This window comes from Bos indicus x Bos taurus, chromosome 19 (genome assembly GCF_003369695.1).
Source record: "Bos indicus x Bos taurus breed Angus x Brahman F1 hybrid chromosome 19, Bos_hybrid_MaternalHap_v2.0, whole genome shotgun sequence".
Lineage (NCBI taxonomy): Eukaryota > Metazoa > Chordata > Mammalia > Artiodactyla > Bovidae > Bos > Bos indicus x Bos taurus.
The window spans coordinates 55,641,161-55,667,792 of NC_040094.1; the positions used below are offsets into that span (position 1 = coordinate 55,641,161).

The 26,632-nt window shown below is 55.5% G+C and overlaps 1 protein-coding gene across 5 annotated transcripts in view; it reads right to left on the reverse strand.

Moving 5' to 3' along the window:
* The window catches only part of SEPT9 (septin 9), a 179,502-nt gene that overhangs the window by 60,424 nt on the left and 92,446 nt on the right, over window positions 1-26,632 (reverse strand). For all 5 annotated transcript variants that reach the window (XM_027518528.1, XM_027518530.1, XM_027518529.1 and 2 more), the window contains one exon: window positions 20,038-20,679. In XM_027518528.1, coding sequence (XP_027374329.1) covers window positions 20,038-20,679 — 642 coding nt within the window. The remainder of the gene's footprint in view (window positions 1-20,037; window positions 20,680-26,632) is intronic.

A 26,632-nucleotide genomic window follows, 5' to 3' on the forward strand; every position in this document is an offset into this window, starting at 1 on the left:
CAGCGGGGGGCCAGTCCTCATACCTCGCTTCCTCACCAGGGTCCCCCTGGGGCCCCGAAAAGGTCCTGAGGCCAGAGGTTCCGCTTGAATCTCGGTGCCTGCTTTGTGACTACGGACCAGTGACTCAGCCTCTCTGGGCCTCCTGAGTGGCTGTGAGAGCTACGGGAGACTTAGGGAGAGCGCTGAGCCCCGTGGCCACACCCTGGAAAGTCTGGACACGTGGCAGCTGCGGGGTAGGGATGGCAGTGATCAAATGGGTCAAACCGAAAAGGCAGCTGAGCCCGGGGAGAGAGGCCGATGAAACAAAGTGGAGCTGACAGGGACTCTCCGACATGTCAAGCAGAACAACCGAGACAGGGCCCGGGGTGGCAAGGCCTGGGTGCTGTCCAGGGGACCCTCTCCCCACACCCACCCACTGGCCTCCTCATATTCTACACATGGGAATCCCTGGGGGCACCCACGGTCCCCGCTTCACCCGAGGAGAGCACTGCCAAACAGAGCAGGTTTTCCTCCTGGTTTCAGAATCCTTCTTAGCACAGTGCCACAGGCAGCCACAACCAGGGGCGGCAGCCAGCCCCACACCTGAAACACATCCACCGAGCTGGGCCGGCTAGGGGAATGGGAAGCCCGGTCCTCCTCTTCCCTCCAGGGGCTTCCGGAACGCATCCTGCCCTTTCGGTTCCCGGGGTTCGACCCTCCCTCAGTCTCCCAGAGCCTTGGGCGGGACCGGCTTTGGGGCCACTCCTGTCCTTGCCGTTCTGTTCGACCATTCCACCCACGCTGGGTTACTCCCTCAGGAACACAGCCACTCATCACCCCTGAGGAGCCTCAGCTGGTTGGTTTGAGGGCTGGTCGGGCTCCAGGCCCACCCCACACTGGGCTGCACCCACAGGTGTCCTTCCCACCTCCAGCCTTTGCTCACCCAGGAGCTCAGCCTCCCAGGGGCCTCCAGCTCACAGTACTTCTCTCTCTGCCTCCTGCCTGTGTCGGCCACCAGCAAGCCATGTACCAGCAGCCATCGCTGCTCAAGGCTGTCCGCCGAGTTATGACAATGCCCCTCAACCTTCTGTCTTAATTTGGCACCAGAAAAACTCATCACTTTCCAGGGCTCACCAGATGCCACTTCTTCCAGGAAGTCTTCCCTGATTGTTCCAGCTGGACAGACCCTACCCTTAGAGTCCTCTCGCGCTAAGTGCTCAACAGGCATGACCTGGGCACCACCAACATGCCAGGGCCTGGGGACAGGGCCAGCTTCCCCTGACCTCATGGAGCTCACACTCCATGGGAACAAATCAGCACTAAGTGTCTAGGGATAGCTCATAAGCAGGCATAAAAGCATTTAAGCAGGGACCCAGGAAAAGATCTGGGGAATGACATCCCAGGAAGGTACAGGCTCACTGGGGACAAACCTCTGTGTCTCCAGGAGCAGCCAGGCCAGAGGGCTGCATACCCATGAGCAGGGAGTAGGCACCCACTGGGAGGTTTAAGCTGAGGAGCGGTTTGAACCAATGCCAGACCCACTGCGTCCAGCCACTGCACACATCCAGGAGGTGCCCTTCACAAACATTACAGGTGTGGGTGCTTGTGGGGAAGGTGGGAGGGCCTTGTGGGCCACTGTGGGGAGCAAGCTGCAAGGGGAAGTTCGGGGGGGACCATCTGCCCAGGCAAGGCCTGGGGCTGCAGCAGGGGGGCACAAGGAGCACACAGATTTGGGTCTGTTTTGGAGGGGGCTGTGCCTGGCAGATGAGTCCCAAATTTCTGAGGCCCAGGCAATGTAGTGGGCGGAGAGGGTGCTGTTTCCCCGATCAGGAGGCCCGGGGTATGGACTCAGGAGGAAACGGCTGTGCTGAGAGGGGTGGAAGGCACCCAGGACAGCTCAGAGAGGGCTGGGGCTGAGGAGGTGACTGAGGACCTCCCCTCCCTCCCCTGTCCCCCCAGAACCCTGGCTCATCTGGATATGTGGTTCTCTGCCACGCCCGCCCACGGGCGCTCACAGACCTTAACTTCTCAGAGGGAACACCTCCCCTCGCATCACACTTCATACCTTAGGACACACAGGCTGGAGCCCGGCAGAGCTGGGCAAACCCTACAATTTCACAGCTCCAAGCTAGACAGAGGGATGTGCTCCACACACAGACCCTGAGCATGGTGCGTGCGTCTGCTGGCCGGGAGGACCGGTGGATGGCCGGGTAACTGGCAGATCGTGTGCAGAGCTGGGGAGGCAGGTGGCTTGCCGGCCTACGGACGTCCAGCGTGCAGAGTGGATGCTCTGCCTGGAGTGACTTCCCCCTCCATTCCCGGGAAGTGTGACCCCAACCCCACCCCCACCCGGGCTGTTCCTGGAGCCCTGCCCTCCCTCTCCCAGAGCAGCGCTGACCCCGCACCATGTGCGCCGGGCCTGGGAAGATGGACCCGGCTGTGGGAGGTCGTGCCGCCTGAGGACTGAGTGTGCAGGAGGACCCAGCTGCACAGGAAGCTGGGCCACAGGCCTCCGGAAGCCTCTGGGTTTTACAGGCCAGACTCCCAGGGTCTGTTGCTGTGGGGCCCTCTCCTGCAGCCGGGGAGCCCTTGACCCACACCTGCGGGCTCCATAGATCCAGGAGACGGGATGTGACTGTGTCCCCGGGGTGGCCACCCCCCCAGACAGCAACTCTGCCTACAGTCACCACCTCTCCTGGTCCGTTTCAGCTGTGGGGACACTGTCCTGGAACTGCCTGCAGAAGGGGCCTCAGTCGAGGTGGCCGACCAGAGGCTACCAGAGTTGCACAGAAACCACACACCTAGTTCCAAACCAGCCCTGGCTCTGAAGTCAAACAGCCCCTGCGTTCACATCCAGAGCTGGGTCAGCCACTCCCAGATGTGTGGCCAGGGGCAAGCGACTTAGCCTCTCTGGGCCTTGGTACCTTCTTTACAAATCACAACAGCAACTGTTTCTAAGGTTGCTGGGCAGATACATCCCATGAAGCACATAAAGCTGCCTCCAGGCCGGCACTGGAGCGTGTAAGTACACAGTGAGCGGTCACTGTGATTAATGAAATATTAATAAAGGCTAGGAAGGGAGTGACAGCCTCCCCACAGTGTCCCTAAAATGGAAACAAATCTGCGCAGCTCTCAAGAGCTGCAGAGCTCGAGCCAAGGGCAGGCTCCCAGGCCTCGCTTCCAGCCCCGTCGGGCGATTCCCCTGCAGAACGCTGGCTCCTGGTTGCAAGCTGGGCCCGGGGCAGGACGCCACCTCCAGATGATCTCATAGCTGGCACCTGCTTCCCAAGCACATGGCCGGACTTTCCAGATCTTTCCTCCCCTCTCTCTGACCTTTCCCGACTCTCTCACCCCCACACACTTTCTTAGTCACTCTCTCCTTTCATTCCTGTTCAAAAACAAAAAACAGAGGCCAAATGTGACAGCTGGCTCCCTGGAAAAGCTTCCCTGTAGCATGACCGAGTGGCAGTTACACGGTGGGGGACGTGGTGCTGGGAGGGGTCCTCACTGCAGAGGCTCATCTCGGGGTGGAAGGGCACAGTGAGGGGGTCACCAGGACCCCCAACCCCCCATCAAGACCTGGCCTGGGACCATGTGGCTAAAGCCTCCTGGGCAGACTATGTGCACGCACGCACGCACACACACGGTCATATGGTCACAAACACTGCATCAAGTTCACCATCTTTTAGAGTGGGATGAGGGTTGACCTGGTGGGTTCCCAAGTAACCTGTACACAAAACTTTCAAGGGGACTGAAGTTTCTCATCTACCCACGGCATGGCCAGGAGGCAGATGTGACCTCAGAGCCCACGGGTCTCCCCAGTGCCCGCCATGGAGCTGAGCCCTGACAAGGATCCCAGAGGGAGGAGGGGAAAGCGTTAAAAGGCACAGGGGAGGGGTCAGAGCCAGGTTAGTAACTTTCTTTGCAGAGTTGCTGCCTCCATGCCTCCTGCACAGACGCTGGTCCCTAAAGACTGGATTTGGGCCCAGGAAGCTGCATTCAGATTCAGAGGTAACCGCCCCGCTTTGGAAACACAGACCTGGAGAGTAAAACTCAGACCCAACAGGTAGTAAGAGCTCTGCCACGGGGTCTCAGCCCATGGGTATCAGGGTCCCCAGGTCCATGAAGCCAGGAGGCTCGCTTCCTCGGACCAGCCCCAAACAATCCTGGGGAAGAGAGGGCTGCAGGGGTATACAGGGGTTGGGGAGACGCCTTTCCAGGGTCCCCTGGCTCCTCTAAGCCCCTGCTTTCTCTCTGGTTGCTCCCACCCTAAGCTCCCAGGCAGAAATGTGGGGGCCTGCTCCCAAGGCCCAGACAAGAAATGAGGGGAAGTGGAGACAGAAGCACCCCTCCCAGTCCCCTGGGCCATGCTGATGGGCTGACCTCCCAGAAAGCCACGCTGTGGCCGCTACTGTCCTGGCCGCCCTGCCCAGCCCCGAGGCAGTGCTGACAAGAGTGGAGATGCTGTGTTTCTCGCTGCTTCTCCACTTGACTCTCTTCTGTCCTGAGGGCCCCACCCACGGTGTCCAGCAAGAAGGGACATTACCCTGGGCTGTCCAAGGTAATGGCCATCAAGACCCGAGCCAACCCCTGGGAATAAGACTCGTCCACTTCATTCCCGGGCCCTAGTGCAGTTAGAAGCCCCCAGGGAGAGGCGCCCGCATTCACGCATCCCTCCTCCACCCATCTCAGCGCCTTGCTCAGCTCAAGCAGGCAAAACCACTCCAAGCTCCAGAAAGATCAATGGCCCTGGAGTGCCTGTAGAGGCCCTGCTGTATACAAAAAAGCTGCTCTGGGACCCACGGGGACCGCCAGAGCCAGGGAGCAAACGCGGCAGGCAGGGACTAGAGTCTTCCCCCTCTTCCAGGGCCCACCAGGAGACCACAACCGGGGGTCTCACGTCAGCCCCTCCCCAACAAGGAGGCACACCACGCCTGCTCCCCTCCTCCCCCTCCCCCAGCCCAGCCTGAACATCTCCCGTTGGCTCTTCAGCAGAACTCAAGCTGGTCTTACAGGGAGGAGGAGGAGGAGGGAAGATGAGGAAGGCAGGGCTGGGCGGATCTGGGCTGGGCTGGGCTGCAAGCCATAGCAAGCTCCCTGCAGCTGTGATCAGCAGGGAGAAACGGGACTTCCAATCTGTTCCCGCTTTCCCCGACAAATTATTTTAAACTCCAGGACAGGTAGGGGGCTAGAGGAAACGGGGGAGTCCCAGAGTCCCTCATTTCTTCTAACTGGAGTTTTCTTTCACTCCATCATCTCGTTCTGCCTTCTGAAAGGAGGAGGCCAGAGGAGGGTCCCAGTCTGGGTTCTTCCACATCCCAGCCCAAGCTCTGGGGCAGGGACCCAGCTTCATGGGTCAGCCCTGATCCCCACCCCTGGGGTGGCCAGGGCTGACAGAGAGCCTCTCCCAAGGTTCACATCCAGATTATTAACAACTGTAGGGCCTTAGGCAAGTGGCCGGAGCTCCCTGTGCCTTGGTTTCCTAATCTGGAAAACGGGAGCAACGGGGCACCCAGATGCCAGCCTTATCTTGCCGGAGTGGTCAGGCCAGTCATTATTATCAACTGCTCGGTCTGCTTCCCTGGCTGAGATCAGGATTTCCCTACCTGTCGCTACCGGGATCTGGACCTGGAAAGTCTTTTAGTGTCAAGCCCCATCCGGTAGGTGCCTCTGCCAGCTGGCCTGCCGCAAGGGGAGAAGGAGAAAGCCAAGGGAGGAGCCGAGCGTGCGTGAGGAAGGAACAGGCGACAGGGAGGACCCACCCAGGGCCCCACCACCCACGCAGCAGGAAGGTGGCTCAGAACAGTCCCCCGGCCCCAACCAAGCCTCATCAGCACACTGGACCTTCTGGGTCCTATAACAGAATCACCCACCCCTGGAGCCAGAAGTCTCGCTGGCTTGAAGGCCCAGGTGGGGCCAGTACAGGTGGGACTGCCCAGGCGTCATGGGGACAAGCACCAAGGCCTGGGGACCCACGCCAGCCACAGAGCATAAGTATCTGCCCTGAGCAAGCATGCATAATAAGCAAGGACGTGGGCGGAGGCAGCCTTGCTGCTAAATTCAATATCAAGAAATGCCACTTCCAATTCATTGACCGAGGCTTTCTCGGCTGAACAGAAAGTCCATTGATAGAGCCACTAAATAAATCACCCACCTCGCTAAAAGCTGGGATGGGGGTTCAAGGTCTGCCCCATTCCTGCACCAGCTCTTCCACACAGCGGCCCTGAAGCCTGCCCACCGCCTGTCACCCTCCCTAGAGACACAAGAGTGGCCAGGTCTGCCCCTACCAGCCCCCAACAGCCACAGAAAGAAGTGGGGACGTACCTACCCACTCACCCTCCTCCATCGCGGCCTCCCAGCCCTGCCCCACACCAGAAAACCAGGGCCCCCACGTCCTGGGGCGCCAGTCTGAACTTACCTGATAGGAGTTGGGGGTGCCTGAAACCCAGGCGGGCGGTGGAAGGCTGCGGCTGCAGGGCCGTGTTTCGGGAGGTGCCCCAACTCTCTGTAACTTGAGCCCTGGGTGCCTCACCCATCAGGCACTAGATAGGCATTACTCAGCAGGTAAATAAATGGGCAGGGAGCCACAGACCTCAGGAAAGCCGGCCTCAGGCCAGAACTAAGGAGCGAGGCTCAGCCTGGGGGTGAAAACACAGCCCCTTTCTGGGCTGGGCTACTAGACTGTGCAGAGAAGCTGACTCCAAGGGAGCATACAGCGGTTACGTCATGACTCAGGCGTGCCCTGGGGTCACCAATGACAATGATGACCATGGGTATTACCCCCCGTCCCAGCTGGGCTCCTCGTCCCCAGGCAGAGGAGAGAGAGGACTCGCTGAGTTGTGCCTGAGGCTGCGTCTGCAAGGGTGACCTGCCCAGGGAGGGGCCAGAGCCCCGCTGTTCACACAGCAGCCTTCTTGCCCACTTCGGGGATCTCCCAGGGTCTCTGGATTCTGCTCTGCCGAAAGTAAGGCGAGGCGTGAAGTCTGGACAGGGCCAGACGAGAGGAAGTGGGCCTGGAGACACTGAGGAGAGAGGACTTTCTCGGGCTGGACTTTGCAGTCCAGGGACCAGGAGACTGGGGGGTGGGAGGGTGGGGAGCTCAGAGGCAGGCAGGCAGCTCCCTGGAACGTGACAGGTAGCCCTCCCCAACTCTGGGCTGTGGACACCACAGTTAATGATTTCCAGCTCCTCCTGAGCCACAAGAGCCTCATCTCAGACCAGACACGCCCCTCGCAGCCAGTCCCACGGCCCTGCATGGAAGGCAGGATCCACAGGGCTCAGATAAAGGGCAGGGCTCCCGCCAGTGCCTAACCACGCAGAGGCCGTCTGGAACTGAATCTGCTGTTCTGCCGGCTCGGGGAGCCCCCAGGAGGAGGGAGCTTTGGGAGGAACACATGAAAACCTCAAGGGACAGGCAGGAAGGGAGGAGACCCTGCTGCATCCTCAGGGTCTCAGAAGGCAGAACAAGCAGAGCTGGAGACCAGGGGGGCAACTGAAGCCTGTCAGGACTGCCTTCCCGCCATCAGTAGCCCAGGACCCACGAGAGGGTGCCCTGCAGCGGGACTCCCAGTGGGGCAGGGCTGCTCCGTCACCGCCCACGTCCATAGCAGGGCAAGGCCACCCACTGCAGACAAGAGGCCACAAAGGCGCCGTGGGGGCGGCCCGACCTCAGAGCTGGGGCTCCAGCACGGGTGATCTCAGGTGCCACCCCCCACCGGGAAACGGAGGACCGAAGAGCAGCCCCTACCCACCGGGTCCCACCGATGGGAGGTCACCCGAGCGCCCACCTGGCGCCTCGTGACACAGGACAAACCCAGCGGTCACAGCGGACTATCTTCTTCAACCTTCCCGGCCAACACTCGAAGCCGCCTGCAGGAGGCGCTCTGCTGGTGGGGGGGAATCACCCCAACCCACCAGGAAGGCTGGTTCCTGGAACCCCAAGACTTGGGACTGAAGAATATTCAGATACTTGCAGTTAGGGAATAAAGTATGGGGGTATACCTAAGAAAACCCCCAAAGGAACAAGAATATATACATGCGTATGTATATGTTACTTTTAAGATAGTAACCATTTGTGCAACACTAATGGCTTCTGTATAATTAATTTCCATTTGACATCCCCTGTCTGGTCTAAAGTCATCAGGAGTTCCCTAACAGTTTCAATTAGAAATCCCCACCTTCTTCCCATTCCATGGGAAATTCTAGACACACAAGGATACACTGTTTCCATAGCTGACTCCACACCAAGGTTCAGCCCCTTTCTGATTTCATGACTTGGACTCTATTCCGGCGGCTTCTGTCTCAGAGCACAGTGAACTTGGGGGAAACTGATCCGTCTGTCAGAATCACTGCCCCACCCCAGGGCCCAGTTCTGAGAGCCCACCTGGGCCCCCTCGATCTCCTCTCTGTCCTGCGGCCGCGTCCGCAGCCCCACACACCTGCCTCCTCCCCACTCCTCAAGGCTCAAGCAGCCTCTATTTACCTTCCGCAAATCATCAAGGGCCTTCCCCCCATCACCGGCCCCCCACCACCTGGAGCGGGGCTGCACCGGGCGACAGCCAGGGACACAGAAGGTAGTAATAACCACAACTAGCATTTAGTAATAAGCACTTCCTGTGCGCCCAGCTCAAAAATAATAATAATTTAAAAAATAAAAACAGTAGCCCTCAGGGCATAGTCATGACGCTCCAGGCCCTCACATCCATTCTCTCTACGGCTCCATGAGATTGTTCGGTAAGTGGGGAAACTGAGGCACAGGGGGGCGACCAGCCCGAGGCCACAACTACAGAAGCCTGCACACCCTAGGCTCACACCAATGAGCCCCAGTGCCACAACTACAAAGCCCACGGGCACTGAGCCTGTGCTCTGCAACAAGAGAAGCCCCCGAGATGAGAAGCCCGCGCACCGCAACGAGAGTAGCCCCCATTCACCCATGAAGAAACAAAGGCCCAGCTCAACCATAAATAAATAAACAAGAAAATACTGACATTTATTCATCTAGGATTTTCTTGCATGATTGTGATTCTGAAAAGCACTGCATGAAAATACTATTTTTCTTGATTCCTAAGTTTTTTGGGTGCCCCCTCCCCCATAAACTCTGTGAGTGCCTCACTTGCCCAATCTCCGCCCTGCTCTTTTTGCTTTCCCCACCGACCTCCAGGTCTCCACACCCATGACCTCCAACCCAGGACCACCCTGGTTATAGTCACAGCCTCCTGGTGCCTCGAGTAATTCCGGAGCAGCCTCGCCTGCGTCACTGGCCTCTTTGGCCCTCACCACGGCTAACGTGCGTTATGTCACTGTTTGCTCTGTTCATCCTCTGCTTCCTCCCCTGAGCACATCACCCCAGGAGGACGGGGTTTTCATCTGTACGTACAGCATCCGCACATTCCTTAGTGCTGCAAACAGAGCCTGGCACATGTCATCTCTCAGCCTTTCTCGAATAAACAAACACTCCTGGCATGATAATCTCTAGGAAATCTGACCAGGCCCTGGCGAAACACTTCTGATGGATGGGCCCCACAACACAGCATCTGGCCCCATCTCTGAGCTGGCCCTCCTTCAGCCCACCATCTAAGCCAGGATACAGTCACAGGCTCCTGGTGCCACGAGTAATTCCAGAGCACCCTCGCCTGCGTCATTGGCCTCTTTAGCCCTCACCACGGCTAATGTGCGTTAGCCCAAACTCTAGGTCCTGAAAACTATTTAGTGGGTCATAACCAGCCATTTTTTTTTAATGTTTAAAAATAACACATTCATAATAGGCAAAAGGTAGAAACAACCCAAATGTCCCTCAACTGACAAACAGATCAACACAATGTGTTCCGTCCATAAATGGAATATTACTCAGCTAGGAAAAGGGATGCGGTTCGGAGTTCAGCATGCAGGAACTTTGCAACGCTCCACAAAGGGAAGGAAGCAAGTCACAGAAGACCACAGGTCGTGTGACCCCAACTCTAAGAAATGTTTAAACCTGCAGACAGAAAGGTGGCCACTGATTAGACCTGGGAAAAACGGGGTGGGGAAGAGGAGGTGACAGCTTGATGGTACAGAGATTCTTTTCGAGGTGATGAAAACGGCCTAAAATTGGATGTGGCAATGGTTGCACAATCCCGTAAATAACTAAAAACCATCGGATTGTATGCTTTAAATGGAAGAACCGAATGGTATGTGAACTGGATCTTAATAGAGCTGTTTTTAGAAAATAAGTAAAGCTCCCCCACCCAACCCAAGAAGCACAGCAAGTATCGGGGCACAGCAGGCGCACCCCTGAAGAATTACTCCATGGAAATACTGTTTCATTTGTATACACACCACACACACACACACATCTACACACGTGTGTCCTGGTCTGTGGTGTAAAACATACTTCTTATTGGGGGCTACAGTCCAAAATAAGTTTGAAAACCACTCTCCGGGCAACATCAAACTTGGGATTCCAGCATGCCAATGGCACTTCACCTGCCTGGACCACTCTGCCCTCTTCAAGACCAAGGTTCCCTAACCTCCCCCACTCACTGCCTTCAAGAGTCTCTGTTGGCGGGGTTGGGGGGCCTCCTGCTCAGGGTACCACAAGCCTCTGGACTCGTCCTTCTCAGAACACATGTCACATTGCACTGTCTGTGTATTTCAGGGGGAGTGTCCCCAGGCCATGGGCCATGTCCTGGGCACCTATGCACACTTTCCTCTGCAGACAATGCCAGGCCTGGGGAAGCAGCTCAGGGGCACAGATTGATGGTGGCAATTACGGGGGCCTGACCCCAGTCCCCCCCTCCACGTCACTGCCCCTGAACAATCTGAGGGTTTTTTTTTAAATTTCTGGTTTATTTATTTATTCATGGCTGCACTGTCTTTGTTGCTGCACGAGTGCTTTTCTCGAGTTGCAGTGGGGGTGGGGGGCTACTCTCTAGGTGTGGTGCACGGGCTGCTCACTGCGGGGGCTGCTCTTGCTGCAGAGCACAGGCTCTAGGGTGCGTGGGCCTCAGTCGCTGCGGCTCGCAGGCTCCAGAGCACAGGCTCAGTAGTTGTGGTGCACAGGCTAGCTGCTCCTCAACATGTGCCATCTTCCCAGATCAGGGGTCACACCTGCGACTCTTGCACTGGCAGACGGATTCTTTACCACTGAGCCACCAGGGAAGCCCCTGAGGAATTTTACACAGCTTAAAGAATAACTTTCTAGAAAGAAAAAAAGATACAAAATAGGAGAAGAACCCCCCCCCCAAATTCAAACGAACCTATGGAAAAAAAGACCTTTTAAAGGACAAGTCTCCCACAAAAGTATCTGGCTCAGATGGTTTCACTGGTGAATTCTTTAAAAGTTTTAACACAGAGATGATTTTGTAGCTGCTTAAAATGTTCCAGAATACAGAGGGAGGGGGAAAGAAACGCATCCAAATTATTTTTGCTAAGCCAGCAAGACACTGACACCAAAACTGATAGAAAGAGCAGGCGCACACACCCGCCCGCTGCGGACCGAGCTCACACGTGCATCATCTGTGTAAGAACTGTGCGTCCCCACCTCTCACCGCAAACCCAGATAAGTTCCAATGGGTTAACGATTTCAGTACCTAAAGATGAAACCATAAAAGTACCAGAAGAAAACTTTAGTGAATTTTTGCCCTATGATTTGGGAATGCAGGCGGCCTCTAAGCAGGACATAAACCCTTGCAAGAGAAAAGAAAAAGAAAAAACTTGACAACCTAAGGGATCAAAAATCTCGGTTTAGAAAAGCACACTAGAATTAAAAGTCAACGACTGGGAAATACACGGGCGACAGCTACAACAAAGGTGTATAGGAGCTCTTTAAAAGAAAAGTCAACGAGAAAAGGACTAACCACCCAGCTGGGGAGAAAGTAAACCAGGGACAGGAACAAGAGTTCACAGTGAACTGCGGGCCCTTGACCTGTAAAGAGAGGAAAGCTACTGGGCCCCTCACCTAATAAGAGAGGCACAGGATAAAACACCCATCAGACAGCCTTCTGCCTCCCCACCCACAGCAAGGGTCAACCTCTCTACTGTCACCATGAAACACTGATGGAGCTACTTTAGATGCCAACGTGGCAACAAGACCAACATTTTCAATATTCTTTGGTGCAGAAATTCCACCCCTAGAGGTCTATCCAAAAGTCACATGCGCACTCATATAAGCATGAGAATGTTCATAAAGCCTTGTTGATCACAGATGAAGCCGGACAAGAAGGGCGGGACTGCGTAACGGCCGAGGACACAGCTATTACAAGGAACGCACCAAACCCACAGTGTCATTAAATGGGAAAAACACACACGAGCAAAATCCAGGACATAGAGCACGCCCCGCTGACCACACGGGCTCTCCTGGGGAAAGGGTTCGTTTTCACATTTCATGGGACCCTGTCTTCTCTTTTACCAACAGCCATGCACTGCTTTTAAGAACTGGAAGAGGAAAAGGCGACGGGGCAGAGAGGGCAAAGGGGACCAGGAATACAGAGCGGCACGTGACCCACAGGCTCAGGATAAAGGGGCAGCGCGCAAGGCCAAACCGCGCCTGTTCGTTAAATAAGCTGCATTTGGTTTTCGTTTGTGAGCTTGTTTAACCAAACCTCCCGGGGGGCTGGGGCCACACTGGCGGTCCTCACGTGTTAGCACATTTGTTCTAACGACACTGTGCAGGAGGAGTTAGGCCCATTCAACAAGGAAAAGGACTCAGCGAGCACAGGTCATCAGACCAGGGCAGGACAGGCAGCCTGAGGGCCACTTCTCCCACGGACAAGTGGACAAGGCCTCCCGGATGGCTTCCTGCTCGAACATTTTGTTTTAGAAGGAGGAAGATGGAATAGGTGATATCCGAGGCCACTTCTGCTTCCCAACTCCTTGCTGGGGCCAGCGCGGGTTTCTCTGAATTGCACTGGACAGAGCAGGGGTTCTCAAATCAGGTTCCCTAGAACCCTGGGGTTCCAGAGGGGGTGTGCCCAGTGGCAGCCTGGGAACAGGGAGGGGAGGTCCCCCTGCTCAGAGAACTGGATGCTCAGTCCTGGGTACGAGCTGCCCCTGCTCATTAACTACAACCAGTAGTCTGGGAACCCCTGGAATCCCAGGGGGCTCCTGTGACACCACAGAAAGGCCTGGGGCAAGGAAAGCCAAATCGGATAAAACACGGACAGGAAGTCACACCTAGACCAGAGAAGGATCCCCTCCCCCACCCCCCATCAGCTCTCGGACCCGCAGCCCTGGGTCCACACTTGATCACGTTGGGCCACCGGGAACCACGTGGCACCATCCTTCAGGCCTCCTGTCAGAACCTGGGGTCGGGGCAGGGCCGCCCACCCTGCGGGGCGCCGGGCAGGGGTCCCAGCTGCCCCCGCCCCCAGGACGCTGAATGCATCCTCTGTCCACAGAGCGTGGCTGTCTGGAGCGAGCGCGTCCCCCGGACAGCAGCCCCATTGTGCAGACACTGGCTCCCAGCAGCTGTTGGGCCTGAGAGGCCGCAGCTACGGACTCAGCCCCTCTCCTGGCAGCTGCTCAGCTTCTCAGGACGGGCACCCGGGAGGCCTCGCCCAGCTCCATCCCGGGGCCCATCCCAGGCTGGGTGGTCAGGGCCACAGCCTGCAAGCTGCAGGGAGGCAGAGCGGGGGCCCGCCTGCAGCCAGCGCCTGCCTGCCTGCCCAGCCCGCGCCCGCAGCTGTGCCCGGCTCTATTTAAGGCATTCCACAGCTGCTCGGCTGCATTCCCTGGATGCACCCTCGCTCCTACCCCTCACCACCGGGCTGGGCTTGGCAGACAGCTGGGAAGGCCAGCAAGGGAGGTGGGTTGCTTTCTCCTGGGTCCTGTGCTTGTAGTCCCCATGGTTCCCCACGTGGGCAAACAGGTTCTTCCCTGCTCTGCCCCAGTTCCCAACACAGGCACCCAGGTACACCTGGAAGGCGGCAGGCTCACCTGGTCTGCCAAAAAGCCATACCCACCACCAGAGGCGTGGGAGGGGTCTGATGTCCACCTTCCTCAAGGCTCTACGCATGACCAAGGATATTCCAGAGGTTTTAAGTCGGAGGAAGACCCTACCAAGACTCTTGCTGCGTCTGCCCCACCCCAAGGTCATGGCCACATCACAAGGGACCCCTGGCACCACACCTGGCTTGGCCATTGGGGGCTGGGCAGGTGCAGCTGCACCGGAGTGTTCAGACCATGACCACCCCTCTCCCTGCTACTTGGGCCAGCAGGGCCCACTCCTCTCTCATTTGACAGATCAAGAAATTGAGACTGGGAAGTAGTGGGGTAGGGGTGACGCGAAGCGGTGGCTCAGAACCAGTAGGCCGGTGGACTCGAGCCAGGACACGCCCAAGTACTCAGCAGGGCGCCAGTCTGGGGACACTCCACTCGTCACTCTGTCCGGTCACCCCGGCCTCTCCCACAGCCCCCAGTGAGCATCCAGAGACGGCAAAGAACCAGACCCACGAGTGAGCGGCCAGTGCCCGCCTTATAAGGCAGCCTCGGGGAAACTTGGCTGGTGGAGCCAGGGGGGTGGCTCCCAGGGGAGGCAGAGCCAGGAGCCCGCCAGGCAGACGTGGGTCTGGGTCCTGGGGCCTATCCCCACCCAGAGCCACCCAGGCAGGGGCAGGGGGGCAGAGCAGGGACCTGGGAGAGGAGGCAAAGCCACTCCCACCCAGAGTCCAAGAAAGAAGCAAGAATGGAGATACCAAGTCCACGGACAGGCATCATCAATCTCAGAAACGAAGAACTCAGCACGCCAGAGTGGATCAGACCTGTGGGTTCTCGGTTGACCCAAAAAGTATCTGCTTGGTCCTTGGGGAGGTCCCATGGGGTCCCTGAAAGTCCCTGCATGGGAGACCATGAAAGGACCAGAGCAGGAAGAGCTGGGAAGCAGAGAGGTGTGAGCTACACAAGACGGTGAATCCACTTGGGGCCACCCCGGCAAATGAACAGTGAAGACTCAGAGTGGACATAGATTTTACTAGTGCTGTACTTTAGGGAGGTCAATCTAAGAGCAACTCAGCTGAGGTCCCAGGAGACCCTGTCCTGCAACCATGTCACAGTCTGGAAGGCTTCCTGGAGGTGGAGGCAGAGGGCTGAGTCTGATCAGAGGGCACAGAGCTCCCAGTTTCCCTGATCCTTTGCCCCTGCAGCACCAGCTGCTCCCCTGCCCCGGGGAGGGGACGGGTAGTGAGCACACGGAGAGCAGTCAGAGCAGGGCCTGCAGGGTAGGGGGCTTCTGGGAGCTGCCAATCCAATTCCCCACCCCCCACCCATGGAAGGGTGGAAGGGGATGGGAGCGCCAGGTCTGCAGGACAGATGGACAGGAAGTGAAGCCAAGGTGCCTGGAGAGGCTGGACAGACCAAAATCAGGGGAGGGGAAGGAAGGAAAAAACCGATGAAGCCTAAGAACAGGGACTAGGAGTGGGGGCGTTCAGAGTCGGGGTCCCCCAGAAGCCCCAACAATAAATGCTGGGAATACCCCTTCATCAGGCTCTGACCGTCACCCGCACTTGCCCAGGACCTCAGGACTGGACGCACAAGGCCGAGCAGGTGAAGGTCGAATCCCCCAGCCCCCGGCAGGCCTTGCTTCCTCCTCCCAGTCCACGTCTCACCCTGTGTTACCTCCAGGCTCGCCCCACAGTGACTTCTGAAGTGCTGTTTTAAATGGAAAGCGTTCTCCCAAACAGACTCATCCAAGCCCTCACCTCCTCCAAACCCAAGCATCGTTCCTCGATAGCATCTGTCCAACCCCCGCCTGCTTCAAATACATCTAAGTGTTCTCAGCCTGTGAGCACTGCTCTCAGGGAGCTGCCTCCCCACCCAGCCTGTAAGACATGGAGGAGCAGGCTCAGCACACATGTGAATTCACACACAGGTACACACTCAACGGGCATGTACACCGACCCCCCAGGACAGAGGACAGCCGCCCTGGCCCATGGACCTCTCCATGCAGAGCCTGACGCCCATCTGCACAGAGGAGCTGTGGGTCTGGGCTTCGGTACCCCGCTCAGACACTGAAATTCTTTCCCCTGGAAAAGCCACACAGCCCCAGCCCCAACACTAGGCTCCCCAGAACCTCTGGACTGGGGCCTCAGCCAGGAAGGCTCCTCCCCACCCCTCTTTTCCTGGTTAAATCCCAGCAGTGTCTGCTGCTGGAGGAAGACATTTCTGGACGTGCCTGAGGCCCCACCCTGCCCACCCTAACGACCCAGGCCAGTGCAACCCTGAGGGGACACCCCCTGCCTGTCCCACCTCCCGCCCAGAGTGGGACCATCTCCTCGGGTATCCAGGGCCAAGTCTCATCAACAGCTGGATGGTTGACGACCGTCTCCCTAGTCACATCCTGTTTGACTCAACTGAGCGTGAACACCTCACCCCCAGGAGCGAGCCGCATCCGGCAGCAAAGGCCCTAGACCAACAGAAGAGCAGGAGGAAACGGCCTCCCGGCCACTCCCCAAACACAGGCCATGTGTCCTGACACGGTGCCTGGAGGGTGGGGTGGCTCTGCAGGGTCACGTCTGGGGAGACACACACTCACAGCAGGGCTGGAAGGGACCTCTGGTCCTGCCGCCAGACTGTCGCCCAGCGTCACGGGAAATTCAGTCAGCCCCTTGCCCCACCCGACCCTCTCGGTCAAACGCATGCCTTGAGAAGAAAGCGGCTGCTCCACCAACACCCCTACCCTCACCCTATCACAAGTCCCCATCACCACGGGAAAATTCTCATTTAAAAAGGAAAGTTAGGGACTTCCCTGGTGGTCCAGTGGCTAATACTCCCTGTTCCCAATGCAGGGGCCTGGGTTCGATCCCTGGTCAAGGAACTAGATCCCACATGCTGCACCTAACACCTGGGGCAGCCAAATAAATATATAATTTTTTTTTTTTTTTTAAGAAAGAACTTAGAGCAGGAACTAGAGATATCTGTACACCCAAGTTCACAGCAGCTTTACTCACGACAGCCAAGCAGTAGGAGGACACAGGTGTCCATCAACAATGGATGGATAATCAAGTGACCAATGGCATTTTCCACAGAACTAGAACAAAAAACTTCACAACTCATATGGAAACACAAAAGACCCCAAATAGCCAAAGCAGTCTTGAGAAAGAAGAATGGAGCTGGAGGAATCAACCTTCCTGACTTCAGATTACACTATAAAGCTACTGTCATCAAGACAGTATAGTACTGGCACAAAGACAGAAATACAGATCAATGGAACAAGACAGAGAGCCCAGAAATAAACCGCTGCACCTATGGGCACCTTATTTTTGACAAAAGAGGCAAGAATATACAATGGGGCAAAGACAGCCTCTTCAATAAATGGTGCTGGGAAAACTGGACAGTTACGTGTAAAAGAATGAAATCAGACCACTTCCTAACACCATACACACAGATAAACTCAAAATGGATTAAAGACCTAAATGTAAGGCCAGAAACTGTAAAAAACTCTTAGAGAAAAATATAGGTAGAACACTCAATGACATAAATCAAAGCAAGATCCTCTATGACTCACCTCCTAGAGTAACGGAAATAAAAACAAAAGTAAATAAATAGGACCTGATTAAACTTAAAAGCTTTTGCACAGCAAAGGAAACTAAGCAAGGTGAAAAGACAACCCTCAGAAAGCGAGAAAACAATAGCGAATGAAACTGACAGAGGATTAATTTCCAAAATACACAAGCAGCCCATACAACTCAATGCCAGAAAAACAACTCAATCAAAAAGTGGGGAAAAGACCTAAACAGATATTTCTCCAAAGAAGACATACAGATGGCTAACAAACACATGAAAAGATGCTCAACATCGCTCATTATCAGAGCAATGCAAATCAAAACCACAATGAGATATCACCTCATACTGATCAGAATGGCCATCATCAAAAAGTCTACAATGAATGCTGGAGAGGGTGTGGAGAAAAGGGAACGCTCTTGCACTGTTGGTGGGAATGTAAATTGATACAGCCAATATGGAAGATGGGATTATGGAGATTCCTTAAAAAACTAGGAATAAAACCACCATATGACCCAAGCAATCCCACTCCTAGGCATAAACCCTGAAGAAACCAAAGCTGAAAAAGACACATGCATCCCACTGTTCACTGCAACAGTGTTTAAAATAGCTAGAACACGGAGGCAACCTAGATGCCCACAGACAGATGAATGGTTAAAGAAGTTTGGTACATATACACAATGGAATATTATTTAGCAACAAAAAGGAACTCATTTGAGTCAGTTCTGATGAGGTGGATGAAGCTAGAACCTACTATTCAGAGTGAAGTGAGTCAGAAAGAGAAAGATAAATACCGTATTCTAACACACATACACAGAATCTAGAACAATGGTGCTGAAGAATTTATTTACAGGGCAGCAATGGAGAAACAGACATAGAGAATGGACACGGGGAGACGGGAGGAGATGGTGAGATGTATGGAAAGAGTAACATGGAAACTTGCATTCCCATATGTAAAAGAGATAGCCAACGGGAATTTGCTGTATGGCTCAGGAAACTCAAACAGGGGCTCTGTATCAACCTAGAGGGGTGGGACGGGGAGGAAGCTGGGAGGAAGGTTCAAAAGGGAGGGGATATACGTATACCTACGGCTGATTCATGTTGAGGTTTGATAGAAAACAACAAAATTCTGTAAAGCAATTATCCTTCAATTAAAAGAATTTAAAAAGGAAAAAATAAGAAATCGGCTTTCAAAGGAATTTTCAAAACAATAAATATGTATTGAGTACCCACACACACACACACACAAAAAACCAATGGATGGATACGCAGTGTGGTCTATGCATATAATGGAATATTATCCAGCCTTGGAAAGGGAAGGAAATTCTGATACCTGCTGCAACATGGATGAACTCTGAAGACTTGCAAAGTGAAATAAACCAGACACAAAAGGACAAATATTCAGGATTCCACCTACAGGAAGGACCCAGAGTAGTCAAACTCATAGAGACAGAAAATGGGAAGGTGGGCGCCAAGTGCTGGGGACTTGGGGAAGGTAATGGGGCCAGAGATTCAGTTGGAAGATGAAAAGTTGTGGAGATGGATGGAGACGGTTGCACAGCAACACAGTGTATTTAATATGCATGAACTGTACACTTAAAATCGGCTACAATGGTCAATATTATGTGTTTTACCACCATGAAAAATAATTTTTAAAAGGTTAATCAAAAACCCAGAATGTTCTGCCTGTCCAACCCAAGGGATACTTACTGAACATTTACTGAGCTCCAAGTCCCAGGATTACAACTGGACCCAGCTTTCATCAGGCTCACAGCTCAGCCGGCACCTTAACAGAGCCTGTGGGGCCAAGACCCTCATTGTGGGGCAGGGGGCAGCAATGGTGTTTCACGGGACAGCATCATGTCCCCTGTGAGCTCCCCGTGAGCACAAGTCTGGGTCTGGACCCTCCAAGGACAGTAGCCACGCCCTCAATCGCCCCCCAGCCAGCAGAAGAGCCCTGAACAGAGTCATGGGCAGGAATCACGGGGCTCCCTGGCCTGGGACCCCTCCTGGCAGCCCTGAAAACCCTAGCGTGCAGAGATGAGACGCTGTCATCTTCCCTTCCAGTCTGGGCACAACCCTCCCTCCTTTGGGAGGAAGACCCTCCAGTGCAGGAACCGCCTCCTCCTACCTCCCGCAGCCTCTGCCCTGGCGGCACCTGCAGGGCACTTGTCACCCTTCTAGAACCCGAGCCTGCCTCTCCAAGGCCCAGGGACCACCGACCACCAGGACCGTGAGAGCCTGTCCTGGGGTCTCACAGCCATCCCACCCCAACACGAGCCTGTCCTGGTTCCTGCCCCCACATCCTGGGGTCACAGCCATGGTTACACCACGACCCTGTTGACCAATTAAAAGGGGACCCTCACAACCCAGAGATTCTTTGCAGAGTCTAACTGAAATCCAACTTGCTGCACTGTGGTCCACTAAGGGACAGAAAGAGCCCCCCAGTCCTTGCCCCTGAGATTTCAGAAGTATAAGCCCCCCCTCAACTCAATATTCAGCTTCTTTCTCCAAGATTCCAAGGCAAATACAGCTCCCCACTCCCCAAGTCATCACAGCACAGGTGACTGGCACCTTGCTACTCACCCTCCTGGCTCTTGGGTGGGATCTCGGCCACGGGGGGCTGGGGCTTGGGCTCCAGCCTGCTCTGCAGCTGAGACATCGGGGCGAGTTCTGAATTCTCCAGGCTCTGGGGTGGGATGGGGGAGGCGGGCCCCTCAGCTGGCTTGGGCACCTGGATCTCGACCCTCTTGGGGGCTGCGTCAGGGGCAGGGGCAGCGGGCACCTCGGGCATCTTAGAGGCCGGGGTCTCCATCCTCCGGTGGGCTGACTCCTGGGGCTTGACTATGGTGATCTCCGTCCTCCGGGGGGCAGGCTCCGGCGTCTTGTGGCCCAGCGCCTCGGCCCGCTTTAGCCCGAACCGGGACGGCCCGGCGGTGCCGGCGTTCTCTACCTGCTTGGACGAGATGTCGATGGAGATCTCGGTGCGCCGAGACACAGGCTCAGCCTTGGGCCCAGAGAGCTCGACCCTCCGCAGGGCGGCCTTGGGGGATCGCTGGCTCAGGGAGTCTACATGGCGGGCTGCAGGCTCTGAGTTCTTCACACCCAGGTCCTGGAATTTCTGTGTGGAGCTGGCCACAGAGGACCGGAGCAGGGGCGTCTGGACCCTCCGGGGTGGGGTGGAGTTGGGCGTCTCAACCTCCTCGACCTCAAAAGATCTTTTCAAGGCTGGAAGATAAAGCGAGGAGAAGGTGATGAGCAGATGGCTGGGGAACATCTGGAAACATCCTGCTAGCGGTGAGCATCAGAAGGCAGCCGGCGTGGGGCTAGTGCACTGGGACAACCCAGAGGGATGGTATGGGGAGGGAGGAGGGAGGAGGGTTCAGGATGGGGAACACTTGTATACCTGTGGCGGATTCATTTTGATATTTGGCAAAACTAATAACAATTATGTAAAGTTTAAAAATAAAATAAAATTAAAAAAAAAAAAAAAAGGAGGCAGCCGGCGGGGAGGCTACAGCGACGGCCTGTTTCACAGAAGAAGATGGGACAAGGGTACAAGAGGGAAGACTCCTGTGCCCTTTCACCTCTCAGGAAGAAAAGGTGACAGTCCCATTCTACTAGGGGCTGAGGCACGAGCAGCCACATGTTCTGGGAGAGACAGAAAAGACTGAAGCTTGGAGGACTTCTCTGTCCTGACATGGCAGTGGCCCCACCAGCTACATTTTCTATAAGGATGCTCCAGCTCAAGAGCGGATTTTGATTTTTTTCCTGTCATGGCCACAATTACCCTTCATCACCTCCACCCAATACGGACAGCATCAGCAACCACCACCACCACCAACAGATGGGAAAGTGAAAGTGTTGCTTGCCTAGTCATGTCTGACTCTTTGTGACCCCATGGACCACAGCCCACCAAAGATTTCTTTGTCCGTGGAGTTCTCCAGGCAAGGATACTGGAGTGGCTTGCCACTTCCTACTCCAGAGGGTCTTCCCAACCACAGGATCGAACACAGGTCTCCCGCACTGCATGCAAATTCTTTATCGTCTGAGCCACCAAGGAAGCCCATCAGATGGGAGATGCCCCGAATAACAACAGCCAGTAAGAATCGCGATGGGAATGACGCCATCATATCAATGTCAGCAGGAACAGCCAACGCTGGGACGTTTAACAACAGGCAAGGCACTGGGCTGACCATGCACAGCCACATTTGCTCCCTACCCTAACCCCATAGTGTAAATAACGCTACAATCCCCTGATACGGATGGGAAAACTGAGGCCTGGGCACTTAAGTAACGTGCCCGGCAGCGTGGAGTGAGCAGCAGAGCCGGAAGACTCATCTACCTCCGAGGCCCAGGGTTCTAACCACATGGCTGTCCACAGAGATCCCGGCGAAGTCCACACCACTGTGGATTTCTCAGTCCTCGGCCCCGGTGGCATCTGCCTCCACCCTGTACTACTTGCCCCAGCCGGACCCAGGCCCATGTGGGACGGTGACCACCCAACTCCCACCCCACACACAGCCTGGCGCTTCCGCCTGGCCCCCCGCCATCTCCACCAGGGTCCGTCCACTCCCTCCAAGGTGCTGGGGACGGTGCCTGAGAAGCGGCCAGCCCCATGGTCCCTGCAGCCTCACTGCAAACGAGAACCAGCTGCTCCCGGTTATAAAGACCAGAGCAGGAAGGGGCCCACGTGGCAGGAACACTCACCAGCTCCATCCATCCTGGGCCCTCAGCGACGCACAGGGTCTCTCCCATCGCCTCCCCACCTCGCAGCCCCAGTAACCCAGGGTTACAGGGACCAGCCCCGCCCCCGTTTCCTCCCCTAATTCTCAGGGCATCTGAGCATCCCCTCCTGTCAGTCTTCCTTCCTCCAAATTCCCAAAGAGCCCTCACCTCTTCTCTATAGACAGAACCTCCTTCAGAAGACCAGGGTGTGATGGGTGGCTAAGTGGGTGGGTGGCCAGGGGAGTATGTGTTGTGAAGCGCTGGATGTAAGAGGAAGCCAAGGGGACCCCAGACTCTGACACCCGACCACCAGTACTATCAGTTCCTCAAACGCAGTACCCCTGGGGGGACCCTCTCTAAGCCCTAGGCACACCTCCTTCTCAGTGGACAGAGGGCACAAAATCCTGGCTTGCAAAGCTCAACCCTCCCTGAGGCCCTGTAGGGACGACCGGAGAGGGAACTGTGCAGATTCGGGGAGAAATCTGGATCTTTTATTTTTTAATATGTAATCTCTTGATTTTTAAATGCTGGCACAAACGAAGCAAAACAACCTCTTTAAAAACGCTGTGCGGCTGAACAAAATCACGTCCGTGGGCTGCAATCAGTTAGTGGGCCCCACCGTGACTTGACTTCACTTCCGGATTGATCAGTTTCATGGCCAAGGGCGGCAGGGAAAGCCCGTGCAGGGACCCCAACCTGGCACAGCTCCGCCTCTCACCAGGGGCTGTCCAGCAAGATACCTCCGGGTGCAAACCATGCATCCAAAGAAGCCTGAAGTGCCGGAGAGAGAGGTCAAGTAGCTGCTAAACTGGCCAGAAAGTCCAGGGCCGAGTGCCCGGAACTGTGATCTCTAGTGGTTCCCAGGGCCTCCCGTGACATCTGGTCTACCCCCGCCCCGAGAGCACTGTCCAAATTCTCCTCGATAGTGGCTCCTGTCTGTCTGTGAGCTCCCTGACGGAGGGATCCATGCCCCACCCACCTCAGCACATGCATGTCCAGGACTCCTTGGTGTTAACTCCTTGGGGCTGAGTTGGGAAGAACAGGAACTAGGTGGGGTGAGGGCTCTTTGCCAGGTTTGCCCACAGGAATGAAACGACCTGTGAGGCCTGGCGAGGCCTGTGCCCCTGTTTGAAAGAGCCCCCTCCCTGCAGAGCCCCCTCCACTGTGACTCACAAAAATTAAGACCCTGCACCAAAGCAAAAACCTCTCTGCCCCAACCATCCACAGTCCCGCTTTGGCAATGAGTTGGAACCAGACCAGCATGTGCACAGATCACTGCTCCCCAGGACACAAAATCTCCACCAAAAGCACACGCCTAGCCCCACCACCATCCTCTCCTTTCTCGGCTGTTCTTCCTGGCTTTGGTGTTTCTTCCTCGCTCACGCCACTCCCTGGCCCCACGCTATCAGCAAGCTTAGCATTCGGCTATATTATCCATCCAGACATTGACTGCCCGGCACCGCCAGCCACCCTGGTTAGTCTAGTTCTCTCCGAGAAGACAGGGGCTGTTTCCACCATCAAGACGGTCACTGCTCAGCAAAACTCCAGGGCTGATGGGGTACCCTTGATGGCTTACACCATGCCCACAAACGAGCACTCCTCTTCCCCTCCTTCGAGGATTCCAAGTCACCCCAAAGCCAGGCTCACTCTTGCCTCCTCCCAGAGCCTGCCCAGGCCCCTGCAGTTCACAGCACTCTCTCCTGTGTCATCCTGGTCACCCCAGTCCGCTAGGACTGGGAAGAGAGCCGGGGTCCTCTCCTCCGTTACACGAGCCAGCTCTCCATCCCTTCCTAGGCCTCAAGTGCGTTCTCTTCACAACTCAGAGGCCAGACTGGACCACAGGTTTGTAACTGTGGGCCCAGGGAAGGCAGGCACCAGGACTTTAACCCCCATCTCACACTGAGAAGTTGCACTTTGAACAGCGTCCCCCCAAAGATTATATCCCAGTCCCTACCCTAGAACTGAGAGAGTGACCTCCTTTGAAAAAAAAAGTCTTTGCAGATCTCAAGATGAGATTGTCCTGGATTTAGGATGGGCTGTAAATTGCATAATTCCCGGATGGTTCAGTGGTAAAGAATTCGCCTGCAATGCAGGAGCTTCAGGAGACGTGAGTTCAATCCCTGGGTCAGGAAGATTCCCCTGGAGGGGGAAATGGCAACCCACTCCAGCATTTTTGCCTGGGAAATTCCATGGATAGAGGAGCCTGGCGGGCTACAGTCCATGGAGTCACAGAGAGTTGGACACAACTGAGCGACTTAGCATGCACACACGCTAAGTCCTAAAAGTGTCTTTATCAGAGAAAGAAGAGGGGGAGCTGAGACACACAGAGGAGAAGGTAATGTGATCCCAGAGGCAGAGACTGAAGTGGCGCAGTCCAAAGCCAACAATGCCTGAGCCACCAGAAGCTGGAAGAGGCCAGGAAGGATTCTTCCCTAAAGCTAGCCCTGCTGACACCTTGATTTCAAACTTCCGGTCTCCAGAACCCTGATAGTCAATTTCTGTGTAAGCTATGCGGTTTGCTGTCATCTGTTACAGCAGTCACAGGAAGTTAACACAGGGACCATTAGATGGATGAAACCTCTGGGCTACAAGGTTGTCTGGGGCCCTTCCTGCGGGTGCTGTCACCCAACTCTGCACCCAGCCCCAATCCAGCCCCAACCACACTCAACAAACGCCCAACAGCCAGAAGGATGGAAGCGTGGCCGAGCTCCAGAAAACTGCTACATCAGGGACCCAGGAGAGGAAAAGCAGCCTCCTTTTTCCTTTCCCAGAATCACACGAAACCCCAGCCGGTAGAAGTCATCACAGAATAACATCGCTCTAGATTTGCCCCAAAATATTCGGTGATGTAACCAAAGATCATTTTTTTTAAGGCAGACTCTGCAAGGGACGCCCCGGGAGCAGCTGTCTCTACACAGAGGATGTCGTGACATGATGAGCACCCAGCTGGGAAAAATTAGGAGGTGGCTTGTCATGAAGCTGGCAGGACAGGGTCCTCTAGTATCCCGTCCCCCGTGGGCATCCTAGAAACATGCTCCAGTCCTGCCCACACACGCACAGCCACCTCTCCCTTCCCAGGGTCAAATTCTCCCTGCCAACACCCTCCATTTCCTCCTTGGAGAATGGGTATAACTCACCATGGCAGCGAGTATTTTTTTCACTTTACTCTTCTCCCTGCTCCCGGTAGAGAGGCAGGCAGCCCAGGGTGTCCACATGTGGCCGTGGAAGCCAACAAGAGTGTTCAGGAGCTGGTCATTTTGCAGAATGGACGCCCCTAGGTGACCACATCTGATGACCGGCTGGCTGAGGGACTGATGGGCAGAAAGTGGCCTTTCAATGGACCAGGCCAGTGGGGAAGGATATGAGGCTGCTTCCTCTTGCCTGCAGGATGTTAATGCCCCCAGTAGGCAGGCTAGAGGTGCCCAGCTGGACAGGATGAATGCACCGTTGCAGGGCATCTGACAAATATGGGGCCAGGCTGTACTGGGAGGGTCCCCACACTGCCACTAGGAGGGGAAAGGACTGCCATCGCCCACAGGGCACAGGGGCCCATCCCTGCTCACACCATTCCCAAGTGAGTACGCCCCCTTCCTTCCTCTGGTGAATGCAAGACCCCCGCCCACAAAACCAGGTTTGAACCTCCCTTGCTCTCAAAAGCTGTCCTTGGCCCCCACCTGCCCACCCCATGTGCACAAAAGCCTGAAGACCTTTGGCCCACTGCTGGGAATTCACCCCCCAGGAAATGATCGGATCTGCAGAAAGATTTATGTATGAGACGTTTGCATCAGCATTAAAACAGCAAACGCTGGAAACAATTCGAGGTTATGGAGATTTTCTGAATCCATGTGCCGGAGTCCTGCAAAGTCATCAAAATCATGGTTCTGAAGATGAGAAATGCTGAGCATACTGAGTAAAAATAGCAGAACAACCCAAGATGCATGCACGGGCCTGACGTCATCTCTCACACACGCACGCACGCGTGCACACACACATGCGCCCGCACACTCGAGGAAAACAGCCATCTCTGGATGGAATTAAGGTGGCTGTTTAATTCATTACACTTTCCTGCCTTTTCCCAAGGTGCCTACGCTAACGCAGGTCACTTCATATTTTCAGGGGATAAAACCATCAACACTGCTCTCAAAAAACAAACCCTGCTAAGAAGAAGGGGAGGGTGTGGATCACCGTGCCTCTGGCCCAGCCTCTCCTGGTCCATCAAACACTTACAGTCTCGGCTGCCTGCCGCACAGGCCCGGCCGCCTGTCCAAATGCAAACCTCCCGGCATCGTGCCCGTGGGGGTCGGGGCGAGAGCAGCCTGGATCTGGGCCTGTTTAAGGAGGAATGCGCCGCAGACAAGAGGCCATTGTGAGGGCGCAGCTGTGAGCAAACCTCTCCTCGCTCCGGAGCACTTCCTGGAGCACACCTCAGTCTGGGTAGGGGACGTGGGATGAG